Source organism: Phocoena sinus, chromosome 1, assembly GCF_008692025.1.
Source record: "Phocoena sinus isolate mPhoSin1 chromosome 1, mPhoSin1.pri, whole genome shotgun sequence".
Lineage (NCBI taxonomy): Eukaryota > Metazoa > Chordata > Mammalia > Artiodactyla > Phocoenidae > Phocoena > Phocoena sinus.
Window position 1 is genome coordinate 14,005,356 of NC_045763.1, and position 17,386 is coordinate 14,022,741.

At 52.1% G+C, this 17,386-nt stretch overlaps 1 protein-coding gene across 1 annotated transcript in view; it reads left to right on the top strand.

Moving 5' to 3' along the window:
- The window catches only part of IGSF21 (immunoglobin superfamily member 21), a 244,508-nt gene that overhangs the window by 219,101 nt on the left and 8,021 nt on the right, over positions 1-17,386 (top strand). Inside the window, exons 5-6 of the mRNA XM_032641651.1 lie at positions 10,964-11,079; positions 13,714-14,188. Coding sequence (XP_032497542.1) covers positions 10,964-11,079; positions 13,714-14,188 — 591 coding nt within the window. The remainder of the gene's footprint in view (positions 1-10,963; positions 11,080-13,713; positions 14,189-17,386) is intronic.

Consider the following 17,386-nt stretch of genomic DNA (forward strand, 5'->3'; position numbering starts at 1 on the left):
TGAGGGATGAGGTTAGAGAGGTCAGAGATGAGACAGGTGGCCAAGGCCTCAGCACATGGGCCATGGAAAGACCAGGGGAAGAGATCATGAGGGCTGGATCTCTGAGACTCCCCCACCCCCAAATCAAGCCCTCCCGCCCTAGCCAGGAGTTGGATCCCAAGAGGAATGAGCTTGGCTCTGCCTCGCCCTGCTCTTGGACAAGACACAGTCCAGTAGATGTGTGATAAAGCCAGTAGAGTTAAATGCTCATCGATGAAACTGGGTGATGGACTCATGAGTGTTCATTGTACATTTATTTGAGCTTTCTGATAGGTTTGAATATTTTCATAGTAAAATGTCAAGGAGGAAATAATACACAATCCTTTTCCCACAAAGTGCCCCTTCTCCACGGCTCTTCCCCTCCCCGCTACCCCCCACTTGCCTCCCCTGGAAATTGCTTTGTGCGAAGTGAGAAGCAAGAATGATTCACTTGCCCTCTGACTCAGGAAGTCGATCCTAGAATGCTGATGGGACAGGAAAGACTATGGCTTCAGAGCCCTATGGGAAGGGAGGGCTCTGAGCTGGGGGGTTGGGGGTTTGGGAAGTTCTGCTGGGAGGTTGGTGGGAGTACGCCCAGCCAAGTACTTCAGTCCTCACAGGCACCCGCAGGCACCAGTGTCACCATTGTCCTATGCGGGAGGCCCAGGAAGCTAGCACCTGCCTAAGGGACACATTGCCGGTGAGCAGAAAGCCTGTGACCTGGGAGCCAGGTGCCCCAGGGGCTGGGTGGGGAAGTCCAGGGGTGAGCTCTCTTCTAAGCCCCAGAACACCAGGACCTGATGCTTGAGGGGGACACAGTTCTGCTAGAAGGGACAGAGGTTTTCCAGCGTTGGGGAAGAGGGCGTGAGACCCACCCAGAACCTCCAGGCTCCAGCCCATTGTTCTCAGGGGCTTGGGAGGGGGGCGGGGGGTTAATAGAGTAGCCTGAACTTGAAGTTGAACTTGAGCTGAGCGTCACTGCCCCTGGCCAGATCTCAAATGTGCTTGCCCACTTGCCAGGGTCTCCCCCAAGCTTCCGCAGGCTTCTGGAGACTTCGTTCATAAAGCTAAAACGGTGGCACCTGGTGAAATCGCCCATGCGTATAATATATACCTCCGGGATACATTGAAAACATCCCCCAAATAGCCAGCCTTGCTGCTATTTAAAATAGGTTCGTGTCACACCCCATAGATTTCATCTCTGCGGAAATGGCACTTATCGTGGGCCTGAACACATTCACTCTATTGCCACATAAACTACAGTGGCGTGGCAGGGCTGGGGCAGTCACACGCGGTAGCCGCAGACAGGCTGCTGGACAGGCTGCCTCCGGACAGCGAAGCAGAGGTGTGGGGAGGGTCCACCTGGGGCTGGCAACCTAGGAGGCCAATCAGAAGACCTGGAACGTGGACAAGCAGCCAATCAGGGCACAAGCAGAAAGTTGCTCTTGTAGGGGCAGGTAGTTTGGGAATTTGAGGTCCTTTGATCTGATCAGTGCATACAGCCGGAAAGCTTCCAGGGATCTCTCCCTGTGCCCTGTCTGCCCAGGCCGGGAGAAGCCGGATTGAGGTTCTCCAACTCCCCTGAGCCTTGTTCTCCCAGTTGGTAATAATTTTCACAACTGTTACCAAGCACCCATTAGGGACCTAATGGTTAGTTCACATAACACTACCTTGGAGTGGGTCTTATCCCTGCGAGAAGACTGAAGCTTAAGAAGGTCAAAGGCAGTAATTCCCCTGTGGAACTTACGTTAGAACCTCCTGGAAGGCTTGTTAAAACCTGGGTGGCTGAACCCCCACCCCCAGGTTTCTGATTCAGCAGGTCTGGAATTGGGCTCAAGAATTTACATCTCTAACAAGTTCTGAAGCTGCTGGCCCGGGAAACACACTGAGAACTTCCAGGTTAAAGGCATAGGTACAAAATAGCTCTAGCATGCAAATTCAGATCCAGCATCAAGACCTGTGGCCTGGCCTCCCCACTACCCTTTTGTGTGTGTGTCTGCGTGTAGGCGTATGTGTGTTTATGTGTCTCTGTGTGTGCACTTATACATATGTGTGTGTTTATGTGTGTCTGTGTGTGTGTATATATACGTGTGTGTCTGTGTGTCTGCGTATGTGTGTTTATGTGTCTTTGTGTGTGTCTGTGTCTGTGTCTGGGTGTGCCTATATTACGTGTGTGTGTGTCTGTGTGTGCGCACAGGCGCTCGTAGGATTTTATTTCTGCATCAGCAGTAACCCGAGCTGCATCCTGCTTGGCCCAGCCTCACCGATTCACCACTTCCCACGCTGCACCACCTGCCTCACACTCCCCTGCTCCCCCAGAGCAGCCAGCCAGGGCCTCCAGTTGGGCTTGTTAATTTTATCTCCTACCACTTGGAAAGCACAACAGCTGTCAGGGGAGGGGCGAGGCAGGTGAACCGGTGAACGGGGCTGCCAACCAGCTCTCCTCAGAGAGGAAGGCGGCGTGGATGGGCTACACCCGCAGCCACTGGGTACCCTTGTGACCCCACTCCACTCAGAAGGGCCTCCGTCTCCAGGCAGGGAGGGTCTGGGCGGTGGCCACCGACGCTGGCAATGACCTGGACCCCAGATTCCCACCCCTCGCTGGTACATCAGCATGCGGGCTCCCACTCGCTTCCAAGGTTGGGAGTTGTGATCTGGCTCAGCAGATGCCACATGAAAGGGCCCCATTGCAGCTCATATACGCACAGACACTGCGTTTATCTCTCCTGTCACTGATGGCGGCTCCATTTGGGGGCTTTTTGTCAGTATTTTTTCCCCTTGGCTGCCGTCACTACTCAGTTCAATATTTAATTTTCCCATAAAGCAAAGCGTTGTGCTTTTCCTACTCTCTTTTTCTTGCTGGAGTCCTCCTTCTGCTGGTGGGCTGTTTCTTCCTCAGGCTTCTGCTGGGAGAGAGGGGTTTGGACATGGCTAAGATTTCAGCCCTTCCAAATTGGACAGGGATGGGAGGGCAGGACACTTAAGTCCCTCCTCCCAGCTCATTCATTTGACAAATGTTTATTGAGCAAATCCTTGTGTGTCAGGCCCTTGGATGTAGCAGTAGACAGAAGAGTTCCTGTCCTCATGGTGCTTACATACTAGTGGGGTGTGTTGGAAAAAAAGACAAGTGTGAGGACCAGTATACGAAATAACTATACCTTATGATGAGTTCTATGAAGAAATAACAAGGTGCTGTGACAGAGAATAGAAGAGGCACCTCGCTTAGATTAGGAGGTGGCCTTTGAGCTGAGACTTGAAAGATAAGCAGGACCTAGCCTTGCTCAAAGCTGAGTGAAGGACTTCAGGCAAAGCAAAGAGCAGATGCAAAGGCCCCGGGGTTGAAACAAGCTTAGGGTGTTTATAGACCAAAAAAATCTCCGTATATTTGGAGCATGGTGTTGGGGGGAGGGTCGAGACAAGGCTAGAGGTGGTGGCAGGGCCCACGGCATTGCAAGGTCTTTCGGGATTCCTTCCACAGGCTGTGTGCTTGTCTGTACTAGAAGTGAAAGAAGGAAAAAAGCAAACAGGAATTGAAATGGAATCCCTGCATGGCAGGCTTGCACTAGCTCTGAGGTTAAAGAAAGACAAAGCTCCAGCCTTCAGAAAGCACACAGCCTAATGGAGAAACAGACGTGGGCCCAGGACAGAATGACAAGCACCTATGGGTATGACAAGAACAGGACGCTCCAGGAATCCAGAGGATGAGCCCTAACCCAGTCTGGGAAAGTGCTGGAAGGCTGCCTGGAAGAGGCAACAGTTAAGGGCAGACCTGAAGGATGAAGCCGAATTAACCAACAGAAGGACTAGTATGTCCGGGGCACAGAGGAGGTGAGCAAGGCGAGGAAGGAACCTGGGGCATTTCTGTGCGGCTGGAGCAGAGAAGTCTTCCTGGAAGAGATGCTGTTTTGAGTAGCATCTTAAAGAAGCAGAGAGGGCTTCCCTAGTGGCGCAGTGGTTGAGAGTCCGCCTGCCGATGCAGGGGACGCGGGTTCGTGCCCCGGTCTGGGAAGATCCCACATGCCGCGGAGAGGCTGGGCCCGTGAGCCATGGCCGCTGAGCCTGCGCGTCCGGAGCCTGTGCTCTGCAACTGGAGAGGCCACAGCAGTGAGAGGCCTGCGTACCAAAAAAAAAAAAAAAAAAAAAAAAGAAGCAGAGAGAGACCAGTAGAGAGGATGGGAAAGACACAGAGATGTGGGACAGAAGAAAAGAAAGAAAGAAATTAAAATAGGAAGCGTGGGGGAATATTTAGATTCATGAACACTTTTATATTGAGGGTGGTTTTCTTTCTTTTTTTTAAATATGGTGTAATGACTAGTAACTGATTGAAACAGAAGGCAGTCAATAGAGCAGGCACGCTGAGAGGAAAGAATGGATTTTTGCAAATAATGTAATTTTGAACTTGTCTTTTCCCTCCCCGACTCCTCCCCAAAATCTAATTGATTACCGCCCTTTGATAAATGACACCCAGAGCAGGAGTGTGCTAAGACCAATTTAGCACAAGGTACCCAAGGAAAAGGAGAGATTATCCCTTCCTGCAGACAGTGGCCACCCCTGAGAGGAAGAAGAACTTCCCCTCTATGTCCCTCCCAGCCCAGGGAGAAGTGAGAGCAATTGAAGAGGTAATATAAATAATCCCTTTCTACTTCACCATCCTTGTAGAAGGTTTATGTCCATATTCTCGCTTCTTCTCTCAGAATCTTGGAAGCTGAAAGTTTGGCAGGATATGTTTTATTGAACCCATTTTATAGATGGGAAGACTGATGCCCGTGTGGGTCAGTTGATTTGCCCAAGGTCCCATGGGATGTTGGTAACAGAGCCTGGGCTGGAACCTTGGCCTGACTCTATTTGAGCTGGTTCCCTGGGAGGAGTTGGGGGGAGCCTCATGGTGGGGAGAGAATTTCACTTCAGTAGATACAGTTAGACCCAGATCTGCTGGGGTTTATATCACAACAGGTTTGTGTTCCTGAATTGCAAAAGCCAAAGGATGATTTACAGAGCTAAGAGCCATCACATTATCTGCAAAGTGAGTTACGATGACCGAAACAAAGTTCTGCTTTCAAGAGAAAAACGCAATATTTCAGAGTTAATTTCATAAAACCAATCACCCAACCATTGCCTCACTGTGTCGATGTTAACAGTAGAGTCTAAAATAACTTTGATTCCTGCCCCCTCCTCAATGGCCTGGAACAGAGGCGTGCTGTGCTGTGTGGCCGTGTCAGATGTGAAGCCGCTTTACCTTCCCAGATGCTGGACAAAATCAGTCGAAGAAACTTCTAGCAGCAGTTCTCTCTGCTTAAGGCAAAGTCAAAAATAAACTGGGGGGCTTCCCTGGTGGTGCAGTGGTTAACAATCCTCCTGCCAATGCAGGAGACGCGGGTTCGAGCCGTGGTCCGGGAGGATCCCACATGCCACGGAGCAACTAAGCCAGTGTGCCACAACTACTGAGCCTGCGCTCTAGAGCCCGCAAGCCAGAACTACTGAGCCCACGTGCTGCAACTGCTGAAGCCCGTGCGCCTGGAGCCCGTGCTCCGCAACAAGAGAGGCCACCGCAACGAGAAGCCCGCGCACCGCAGCGAAGAGTAGCCCCCTCTCGCCGCAACCAGAGAAAGCCTGCGCGCAGCAGCAGAGACCCAACGCAGCCAAAATTAAAAATAAATAAACCGGGAAGTCCACTGGCTTGACTTGGGGGCAGTGGATTCAGGGGAGTTCTGTGGCAGTGGCCTCTGTTTGACCATGATGGTGAACTTGTAGAACTGAGGGGCTCTTCCTAATGCACAGGGCTGGGGTTACACAAGTACTGTGGTATGTCCACGAGTGGTTTGTAAATTCTGAAGCTCTGCCTTTGTCTAGGGTCTTACTGCTGTGACTACTACTATTTCTCCCTTGCCCAGGCCAAATATGCCTGCCCAGTGTCTCTGAGGAGGGTCCTTTCAGGTACATGGTACCCACCCTCGCCCCAGGAGAGCATTGCACTAGCACGGACATCCCTGAAGACACTCTCAGAGTCCATAGGAATGAGGCACTTATGTTGGGTGCATTGGGTACTGCTTCAGAAGAGTGGGGAGAAACTGGTGATCTAGGGGTCTTTGTTAATGATTCTTTGCCATTATTTGCCACCTGGATCATAGCCAGGTGGCCTTGCTCTATACTGCTTATTCTGTAGCCCAGCTTTGAATTTGGGATTATTCTCGTCCAGGACCTTTATACCCATGACTGCAGCTGGCCATCTGTCTTTGACTGGATACTGTTTCTGGGGCCAGGGGATCTATTCCAGGCATAGAGTCATAAGGGGGCTTTGACCTTGGTCAGAGATTGTAGCAGGGATGGGGATGATGAGAATGGAGATGGGCTTGGGCTTGGAGGAGGGATGGGATGGAGACAGATATGAGGATTGAGTTGAGAATGGGGATAGAGATGGAGTAGATTTCGGGATGGGGAAGGGAATAGAAGTGGGAATAAGAATGGAAAAGAGAATGGGGATGGAGGTGGAGAAGAAAAAAGATGGATGGAGATGGGGATGGGGATGGAGGTGGGGATGGAGATGGGGATGGAGTTGGAGAAGGAAAAGGATGGAGATGGGGATGGAGGTGGGGATACAGGCGAGAATAGGACTGGAAAAGGAGGGAGAGATGGAGGTAGAGAAGATGGGCACGGGAAAGACTGAGAGTAAGTGAAGGTGCTAGACCACGAGCCTAAGAAGCAGCAGCTTGTGGGGGAAAGAGTGCTGTACGTAGTCAACGGAAGGGAAGAGAGGAGGAAGGGGGAGAAGATGACGTGTGGAGTGAAGCATCCCGAGGCAGCCAAGGACTCCCGGGTGTAGACAGCTCCCTGACCACCCGCACTCAGAGCCCTCCGGCGGGCAACAGGAGGCGAGATGCAGAGTGAAATTTTCCTAGGACACAGCAACTGAGGAATACGTTGATGCAGAGTGTGGGAAGCCTGGGCTGTCCACGCTGATATTAGCAGCTCTGCCGTGTCATGCTCCATACAACTGAAATCCGTTATTGTCTTATGAGCTTGATTAACTGTACATATTGCTAACACCTGCTCAGAAGTATAACGAGGGACAAGAACACAGTTCCCAATCAGGGTCTGTGTGGGTGGTGTGCGTGACTTGGGTGCAGATCTCCAGAACGGGGATGTGTGTGTGTGTGTGTGTGTGTGTGTTGGGGGGAGCACTTGTGCTGTACAAAGAAGCCTGGTCAGGATTTGGAAGGCCTGGGTGCCAGTCCAGACACTGCCACTGACTGACGGTGTGACCGTAGGCAAATCTCTCCCTCTCTCTGACCTCAGTTTGCTTACCTGTAAAATGGAAGGTCTAGACTGGCCCTCTCCAATAGAAATACATATATATATATATATATATATATATATATATATATATATGTATATATATATATACATATATATATACATATATACGTATATATACATATATACATATATATATATACATATATATATATATATTTAATTGTAAGTTTTCTAAAGACTACATTAAGAAAAGGCTTTAAAAAGTTAAAATGAACTGGAATAATATATTTGTTAAATCCAATGTATCCCATGTATTATTTCAGTAAGTAACCAATATAAAAATATTCATGATATACTTAACACACTTTTAAGAAATTATCTTCCAGATTCAATGTGTATTTTACACTGACAGCACATATGAACTTGAAAAAGCCACATTTCAAATGCTTAAGAGCCACAGAGGGTGGGCAGCTGCTGTGTTAGACAGTGCAGGTCCACAGCATTTCTGGTCTCCTCACTAAACCGTGAATGCCCCAAAGGCAAAGACAATGATTTATTTTCCCAGAAAGTAGCAAGGAGCCTCAAAGAAAGAATGTTAATAAATTCTGCTGATAAATGCATCTGACATGCACTCTCAAAACACTTTCAGGTACTTCTTTATTGAATCCTCACAGGTACTCTATAATTCCACTTTGCAGATAAGGAAACTGAGGTACAGAGTGGCTAAATAACTTGCCCAAGGTCACATAGCTGGTAAATGGTACAGCTTGGTCTTTAAACCCTGGGTAGTGTGATTTAGAGCCCATACTCTTAACCATTGTCCTATCTCTTTTATAATAGTGAGACAAATAATATTAATTAAAATTGCTAAACTGTATTGCAGGCTTACTATGTGCTAGGCATCCCGTAAGCATCATCTCATTTATTCCTCAAAGCAATCCTATAAGGAAGGTTCTAGGTGTCTAATTCCTGTTTGCTCAATGAAAGTAAGAAAGAAGAAATGAGGGATTTTAAAGGTGCCCCCTGACTAGCCCTGAGCCTCTAGTACAAGGGTCCCCAACCCCCAGGCCGTGGACTGGTACTGGTCCGCTGCCTGTTAAGACCTGGGCCGCACAGCAGGAGGTGAGCGGTGGGCAAGGGAGCGAAGCTTCATCTGTATTTACAGCTTCTCCCCATCGCTCGCATTACCGCTTGAACCATCCCCCCACCCCGTCCGAGGAAAAATTGGCTTCCACAAAACCGGTCCCTGCTGCCAGAATGGTTGGGGACCGCTGCCTAGGATTCTTGGAGGGTATACTTATCCCTACCCATAAGCCACCATGAGCAGTGACAGAGAATTATTCTAAGCTCTAATTGGCATGGTCCCTTGATCTTTGGGGCATCCGAGTTAAGTAGAGCCACCCACGGGAAGAGTTCCTCCAAGGATCTGGATTAAAGGTATCCATGAGAGTTGAGATGTGTCAGGTAAATGAGCATCCCCAGCAGCTAAAATGTGCACTTAGGGCTAAAGGTGCCGATAGGGACGAACTTCTTTCTTCTTTCCAAAGATATGTCAGTGTTCCAGCTTAGTGTCAGTGTTTGAGCCCTGAAGCCAGGGTGCTGGGGTTCAAATCCAAACTCTGTGAACCCCAGAAAGCCACTTCACCTCTTAAGTTTCCCCATCTGTAAAATGGGAATAAATAAACCCATGTAGATGCGTGGTGAGGATTAAATGAATTAACCCATGTTAAGGGCCTAGAACAGCTCCTGGCTCCTAACTGTTGGTCATTGTTGGTTCTTACCGTGGGATCCAGGCTTTCAGTGAGTTCTAGAAAACTTAGATTGCAGACTGTGACTTGTGGATAATTGAAGTGTTCTGGTGTGTTTTTCCCCTCTCGGAATTCCTTACCCCACTTCCCATCTGTTTCCTACCACCTCACACTTAGTTACAGTTCTCCATCTATTGTTCTCCCATTGTTTCCCATTTGTTCTGCTTCCCTTGCGACAGCACATGGCGGCTGCCTGAGTGAATGAATGGTTCATACCTGGCTTCGTTTCACTAGACCTTAAAATAGAGCTGCCAGGCGTCTGTCGCCCCCGCCAGACTGTGAGCTTCTCGATGCACTGTATCCGTTTCATCACTGGGCGCCTGTGGTGAGCACCTGGCACCATGCCCGCACCTAGTAGGTGTCAGGAAATGTTGGTCGGATTTAATTAAACTTAACTGGAGTGAAAACCCCTTGCAGGAAGGAAAGGCCCACCCCTCTTCATTTTCTCTGTGTCCCCCATTGCACTTGACCTAAGGCTACAAGAAGCCAGAACTGACAGCCTTTCCTAAGCAAAGTTGTAAGGTTCTGGCTCCTGTCCTGCTGATGACAAGGAAGTTGCGGAAATAATCTCAAGAATCATAAGACTAGTGAATTCCTAGCACGCGCTAAACCCTTTCATATCGATTAGCTGGTTCATCCTTCAAATGTGTCTGCCAAGGATTAATCCCACTTAGCAAATCGGGAAACTGAGGCTCACAGTTTTGGTAACTTGCCCAAGGACATGGAGGTGGTGGTGACCTCCCTGGGACTTGGACCCAGGAGTGCCCCATGGCTCCACATTTGACCTCTCAATAACCCACGGTGCCTGGAAACACCTGCTTTGGCAAACCAGCCAGTAGTGGGCGGTGAGGGGAGCAGAAAGGGAAGCTGGTGGGAAGCGGGACCAATCAAAATAAGCCAACTTTGGGGGGAAAATAAAAAGAAAGAGGGAAGACTCTTGGCTCTAAATATCTCTCAAAGTCATCTGCTTCTCCCGCTTTGCCCTCACCACGGTCTAAGCGACCCGTCTCGCTGGCTTAAACGGCACTCTGTGTTTCCAGTCTCTTCAAAATGCAGCTCAGATCGTATCTCTGCTGTTGCTTGAAGCCTTCTTCCTCCTGCTCTCAGGACAAAGAAGAAAAACTCACAGCCAGCGGTGGGCTGGCAAACCTGCTCTCTGGGGGCCTGGGGTGGGGACGGGGGAAGGAAACAAACAAGAAAGCCCTGATTTGCAGTGGTGGCTGATTTCCATGGCGTAAAGATGCCCACCGTGGCCTGTTTCGATCTAGCAGCAGTTTAAGAACTGGTTCACAAAATTCCCAGCAATGTCACAATCGGCTCTCAGGAGCTGGTAGGAACCAGCCACAGCACACCACTGCAAGCGGTGACCCCCCAGCGGTGCCCTGCACATCTCCCCAGCCCCAGCAGGCACCACGTCCCCCCTCCTTGCCCTCCCACCACACAGCCTGCCTTCCATCCCCCCTGCCCTGAGCCAACTGTCACGAGGCCTTTGCACATGCTGTTCCCTCCACCTGCCACACTTGTCCTCTGCCTACTCTTGCGTCCTCAGGCACAGCACGGGCTCGCTTCCTCAGGCTTGAGCAGGCCCCTTTCCATCCTGTTATACCTCCTGGTATCTGATGCACAGCTGACCGTGTGATCACTTGATTCGTGGCTGTCTTCCCCACCAGGCTGTAAGCCCCGTGAGGCAGGGCCTTGTCTGTATGCCCAGTAGGGACATCCTTCTCACTGTCGTTGCTGCCAGTGGCACCCCCTGGAACTGTGCAATATTTGTCCCCCACCCCAATGCCCAGTGTGGGACCCGGCCCATCCTAGGTAATCAGTGAACTCTTCCCGAACCTTCCAGTTAAGCGTTGGTCTTCCTGTGCTTCTCTTTTGAGTAGCTCCTCCCACCTCCATCGAGGTGGTGGCCGCTGACACACCAGCACCCTTCAGCCGCTACCAAGCCCAGAACTTCACGCTGGTCTGCATCGTGTCGGGAGGGAAACCAGCGCCCACGGTGAGTACCTCTGGAGTCGTCCCTCCTCGTCCCTGCCAGGCCCCCCTCCTTCGTGGCTCGTCCAGCTGCCCCGGTCACCACAGCGCTCACTCTGCAGAACGAAGAATAGAGGCCACAGCTTGCATAAATTAACTCTGCCCCGTCTGCCTTGGTTTGACCCTGTCCACTCATCTGACCTACCCAGGCGTCCATATGCCTCTCTTGCTCCCAGCACCCTGGTGCTGAGAACCCCCGCTTCTCCTGGACCCTGAAATCCTTGAACTGCACGGTGAGGGTGGTCTTCAGGGGAGCCCAGCCTCAAGCACACCCCTCCCCCAGTTATTGAACAGGATGGAGACAGATGAGGCCCGGAGAAGGCAAGGGATGTAGAGAGAGTCAGCCACTGTGTTCTTGACAGAGCTGGGACTCAAGGTCATGTCCTCCAGCTCCAAGTCCACTGGGGACGGTAGGAAGGAGGGAGGAAAAGGGGGAGATGGGAAGCGGGGAGGAGGGGGAAATCCCTGTTTGGGCCAACTCCTTATTAGCCCCGCCCTAAGCGCTTTGAGGCCTGTCAGTGCAGCTCAGGAGTTACTGTCATGGCCGCTCTACGGGGCGGGGAGGGGGTGGGGGTGGGGGGGTTGGGGGGAGGGGCTAGGATGGGAGAGCATGTGGGGGCCTGTGTTCTAGCCTCTAACGTCACATGCACCAAATGACCCTGAGCAAGGAGACCTGCCCTCTGCTTCTCAGGTTCTTTGAGGAGGTTTAGGGTGTGGGCAACATTATAGTTTTCCAGCATTTTTAGAAGCAGCAGGACCTGTTTGGTCTGATTCAAATACACGGAAGCCTCATGTTGAAAACATTTAAAAGTGAAGGAAGGGCAAGTTGCCCTAATGGGTCCCTGAGGCACCTCTGTGGAACCCTGAGAGTTCCCTGAACCATACTGAGAACCTATGGGCTACGTGCTCCCAAGGCCAATTTTGACCTTATATGATACTTTGAGTCTTGACCTTGTGAGTTTCACACATCACTAGGGGTGGGGCTGGAGCCTTGGGCAGGGGGATTAGAGTTCAAGGTGGGGAGGCAGGGGCTCTCCTCCTTCCAGACCCTTGACTGTCTCACAGGCAGGGTCCAGTGGGGTGACCTTGGGACCGGGCCAGCCCCACCCCAGGACCAGCTGTCCAGGACAGGACAGGAGTGGAGAGAACCAAGACAGGGCAGTAAGCAGGTGCTCAGATGCACAGGGGGCAGTAGGCGGGGGTGCAGAGATGAGCCTTTGATGAGGCCCATCTCCCTCCACCTGCACCTTACAGTCCTGAGGACACAGACGAAAAAGCAGCTTCAGAGCCAGCAACTGGCGAGGGAAGAGCGTGGTCCCGAGATTTCCCTTTGGAGCCCGTAAAGACGCCTGCCCTCTCGAAAATGAGACAAGCTCGTCTTCTTCCCCAAAGAGAGACTCCTTTTCTGCAGGGCACAGAGGAAGTCTCCTCACCGCCCCGGGGCTGCAGGAAGACCCCCTCCTCCCCGAGCTGGCCATCTCCTGCCATTTAAGACACAGCAGTACAATATTCAAATATATATATGAAAAAAAAAAAAAAATATATATATATATATATATATATATGCGCCTGAAAGGTCCTCATCTCCCCACATGCCGGGCACCTTACGTTTGCCTGGGATATCAAAACTTGAAAGAATTCTTTGACATAAATTACAAACCTGCTTTTGAAGCACTTTTCAAAAAGAAAGAAAGAAAGAAAGAAAGAAAAACCCCAAAGCAGGCTATTATGTGCATAAGAGATTCTTCGTTGGAGCTGTAAACTCTGACAGACTCTGTGCACCCCACGTTTCATTCGCCCCCCCCCCACCTGGTCCTCCCCCGCGTCCTCTGGCTCCCTTTCCCCACTGGCACCAACGTCCCCAGAGCTGCTTCCTGTCCTCCTCTCACCCTGTCTCCCATCGATTTATTTAAAAATAAATACACCCAATCCCCACAGGCCCCTGGCATATGTACCAAAATAAAAAGACAGCAAATTAAATGAAATGCCGCCTCTCAAAGCTCCAATTCTCTGTTGGCGGAGGAAGTGAGAATATGTGGCCTATTGCCTCATTCCGCACCGAGCGCCTTCCCACACGCACACCTGTTTCCTGTCTTCCTCTCCAAAACCTCCAGGATGTGCGCACACACACACAGATCCTTTCCTTCTCCTTCTGACATCTCACTTAATCTCTGGCGCTCTTCCACCTTCGCTCTCACCCACCTGCTCTCCCCAGGTGGGCACGGACCACACCCTTGGAGCCCAGGGGGGCTGCCAGGGCCGTGTCCAGGGTGCTTTTTCCACGCACTGTTTCTAAGCGTCCAACAGCCTCATGAAGTAAGTGTTCTTATTCCCTTCATGAAGTAGGTGTTCTCAGTAAGGAAACTGAGGCTCAAAGAGGCTCAGCCTCTGCCACCAGAGCCTGCGTGTCCCCATTGAACCGAGCTGACTCAGAGCGCTTGGGGTGCTGGAGGGAGAGAGCGGTCCATCTAGAAGGCTACTAGGAGGAGGAGGAGGCTCCTGAAGGATTGGACTCCTGTGGCCAGTTCCTCCGAGAGCCCGCTGGGAGGTCCATGTCATTGGGGCAAAATCTTTTCCCACACCCTCCTTGCAATTTCAGGTTTATTTCAAACGAGATGGGGAACCCATCGACGCAGTGCCCCTGTCAGAGCCGCCGGCTGCTAGCTCTGGCCCCCTCCAGGACAGCAGGCCCTTCCGCAGCCTGCTGCACCGTGACCTGGACGACACCAAGATGCAGAGGTCACTGTCCCTGCTGGACGCTGACAGCCGGGGCGGGCATTCCTACACAGAGCGCCCCTCCCGCAGCCTGACCCTGGATCCCAGCATCCCCCTCCAGCCAACCACCGAGAACATCCCCGAGACGGTGGTGAGCCGAGAGTTCCCCCGCTGGGTCCATAGCTCCGAGCCTGTCTACTTCCTGAGCCACAGCCATACGCCGGGCAGTGATGGCACCGTGGAGGTGCGCGCCCTGCTCACCTGGACGCTCAACCCGCAGATCGACAACGAAGCCCTCTTCAGCTGTGAGGTCACGCACCCGGCACTGTCGATGCCCATGCAGGCAGAGGTCACGCTGGGTGAGGCTCGATGGAAGCCACTCTGCAGGGCCCCTGCAGAGATGGGCGGTGGGGAGCCTTGGAATAGGGTGGGCTGCCGGCCACCACGGAGAAGGGAAGTTGGAGCGAGCCGGGGTCGGGGTTAGGCACGGAGGTCAGAGTCAGGCTATTTGGGAGGTTTGCTGAGCTGTGTTGGAGGACATAGGAAATTACAGGGAGGTCTGGGGAGTTTGGTCCAGCAGGATCAAAGATATGGAAGTCACGGAAGTTTTGCTAGATCAGTGTTAGAAACATGGGAGGTTTTCAAGATTGAAGATGGAACAGGACACTCCCAGGGAAGTTTGCTGGGTGAGTGAAGAAGACACAGGAGTTGGGACTCATAAGGGAGAGTTGCCGAGTCAGGTCAGGAAACGTCCAGGGAAGGATGGGAACATAGGAGGTGACGAAGGGGTTTTCTCGATTGAAATAAGAGACCCATGAGTGCAGGGACAGTTACTCGGTAAAGATCACGAGTGTGGCAGGTCGGAAGCTTGTCGGATTAGGGTCAGGAATACTGAAGGTAGTTTTGCCAGCTTGGGGTAGGGAACGTATAGGACGCGGGAGGATACCGCTCTCGCTTACACTTTTAAGTACAATGGAAACCCTGTCATCTGCAGGGATGTGGAACGTGGGCGCAACCAGGAAACTGGATACCCAGGGATAGCTCAGCCTGAGAATCCAATCCCCATCTGGGGCCTGCTTCCTCTTCCCACAGAGCACCAATTCTGTATGTCCCCAGAGCAGATCCTTGTTTCCCCCTGTACATCTCCTCCCAGCTGAGTAAAGGCAGGGAGACGGGACATGTGGAACCTTCTCTACTAGAGATATGAGGCTCTCAGAGCCAGGATTTGTATTGACTGGGGTGGGGTGGGGCAGGGGGCTGGGCACACTGACCCAGTACTGGCCCTCTTTGCCCACAACCCTCTGGACCTTGGTTTTCGGTACCCAGCAGCTGAAACCACAGCCCAGGATGCCAGGGCTTGTCCCCTGCATCTCCTGCAGTGGTGAAGAGCTGCATAGAAACATCTACAGCCCCTAACCGAGGCCCCTCGTGACTGAGGACAGATAGCAATGACTGACGAGGGTTGAGACCCCAGCCTGTGCCTGGGGGTCCAAAGGCCGTCTCTGTTTTTAGCGAGTCCACCAGAAAACCCAGCACCAACTCTGCACCAAACACCAAGAAAAGGATTTCATGTACGTATAACACGTACTCTGTGCCAGGAACATATGCAAGGATTCTCTCATTCACTCCTCACAGTCAGATTACCGTGCAGTCCAATTTTACAGGTGAGCAAAACTGAGGCTCAGTTTGGTGGGGTCCCTTTCTCTGAGCCGCCAACTTATAAGTAGCAGAGCTGGGATTTCCAGCCAGGTCTGTTGGTGCCTTCTCCAATTCCCCTATGCCAACCACTGAACTTACCAGCCCCAGGACTGGGCACCCTTGCTGGCTATGGGGTTAGTTGTCTGAAGTCTGATTAAAATGGCCCTTTGGTTCCCACAGGCCACTTGCCCACACAGAAAATAATAATAAGGGCTAACATTTACTGAACACCTACTATATACCATGGACCATTTCTTTTCCCATATGAACACAATTAGTAACCCAGTTACCCAACTGGTAATCCTCATGGCCACTCAGTGAGGTCAGCGTTATTAGTATCCCATATCACAGACAAGGCAGCTGAGGCGCAGGGAGGTTAAGTAAGTTGCCCAAGGTAAGTGGGGGAGGGTTCAAAGGCAGGCAGTGTGGCCCCAGTGTCTTGCCCTTAGCCTCCACTCACTGTGCTGCCTCAGGGCATCTGTTGTCATGGTGCCTGCCCCCTGAGTACCATTTGCTCATCATGCCATAGAAACTTCACAAGCACCCCTTACAGCCAGGCCCTGTGCCAGGCGCTGGGATTATCCCCACACAGAGCCTGCCCAGATCCCTCTCTCAGCCTTCCCACCTTGCCAGAACTCCCGCCCCCAGTTTCTCTGGACCCTCCATCCTTCCCAGAGTTCCTTCTTGCATTTGAACCTCCCTGTCCCCAAGATACAGTCTGCTTCCAGGCTGGGAGGCAGAGCAGCCTCGACCCTTCAACGGGATGCCTTGCCCATGAAAGCCGCCCCCAGCCTCTCTTGCCCCAGGCTCGACTTCCCGTGGGAGGGCTCCCTGTCCCACCCCCACAGAGAATGAGAAAGACGAGACCAGACAAGGACTTCCGAGCAGCTGGAAAGGTGAGCTTGCAGTTCACATCTCCCAGTGATGGACGGGGTGCTGCCACTGGCTTGTTCCACCCCCTTCCCACCCCCTATCCCAAGCCATAGTAAAGCACTTGCCTGCCCCGTCCCAGATTCCAGATGGTTCCCTTGACCGGAGCCACCTTGGTGTGCACCCCCAACCTCCATCATCAGAGCAAGAGAAAGGCCCACTCACAGGCAGTGGGCATGACAGATATGTGTGTGCCCACGGGGGACACAGCAGCGCCACCCAGGCGAAGGGGCCAAATCGGGTGGGTGAGTGAAGAGACCCCCAGGCTGGCGTCCCGTCTTACCCCAGCTGCTGTCAGTTGGTGAGGTCTCAAGCCTCTTAGGTCTCTGAGCCTTGTTCTCTGACCTGTTGAGTGGGGGAGTAATAGTAACCTCATAAATGTTTGGAGCATGTGCTGGCAGCCAGGCTCTATGCAAGATGCTTTTCTCCAAGATCTCCTTGCAGTGACCCTATCAGGCAGCGGAGAGACGCCATCATTATCCCCATTTTATAAGTAAGGGAACCCAAGCTTAGAGCAACTCTCCTCAGGTCACCCAGCCAGGTCTGACCCCAGAGCCCATGCTCCTAACCGCTGAGCTCTACTGCCCATCCGGTGGGGCTGTGGTGAGGACCCATGGAGCCAGTGGGTGTAGCCGGTGGAGAGTGGTGTGAACCAGAGGGGTCCTGAGTGAGTGCTTGCCCTTCACACAGTCAAGGCACCCTGTACTCTGGCCATGGGGGTGAGACAGAGGGCTGCATGAGATGACCCCGGAGCACAGAATCCAGTCATCTGGTCAGGACTTTAAAAGTTAGGCCAACAAGGGTTGGGGCATGCCTCCCTGTGATGACCCTTTGCTTCTTCTGTTCCCGCTGCCAGGGATGCCCTTCCCAGCTCAGATGTCACTGCCCCTAAGAAGACAGATGCCTGGTGGTCCTAGAGCCCATCTCAG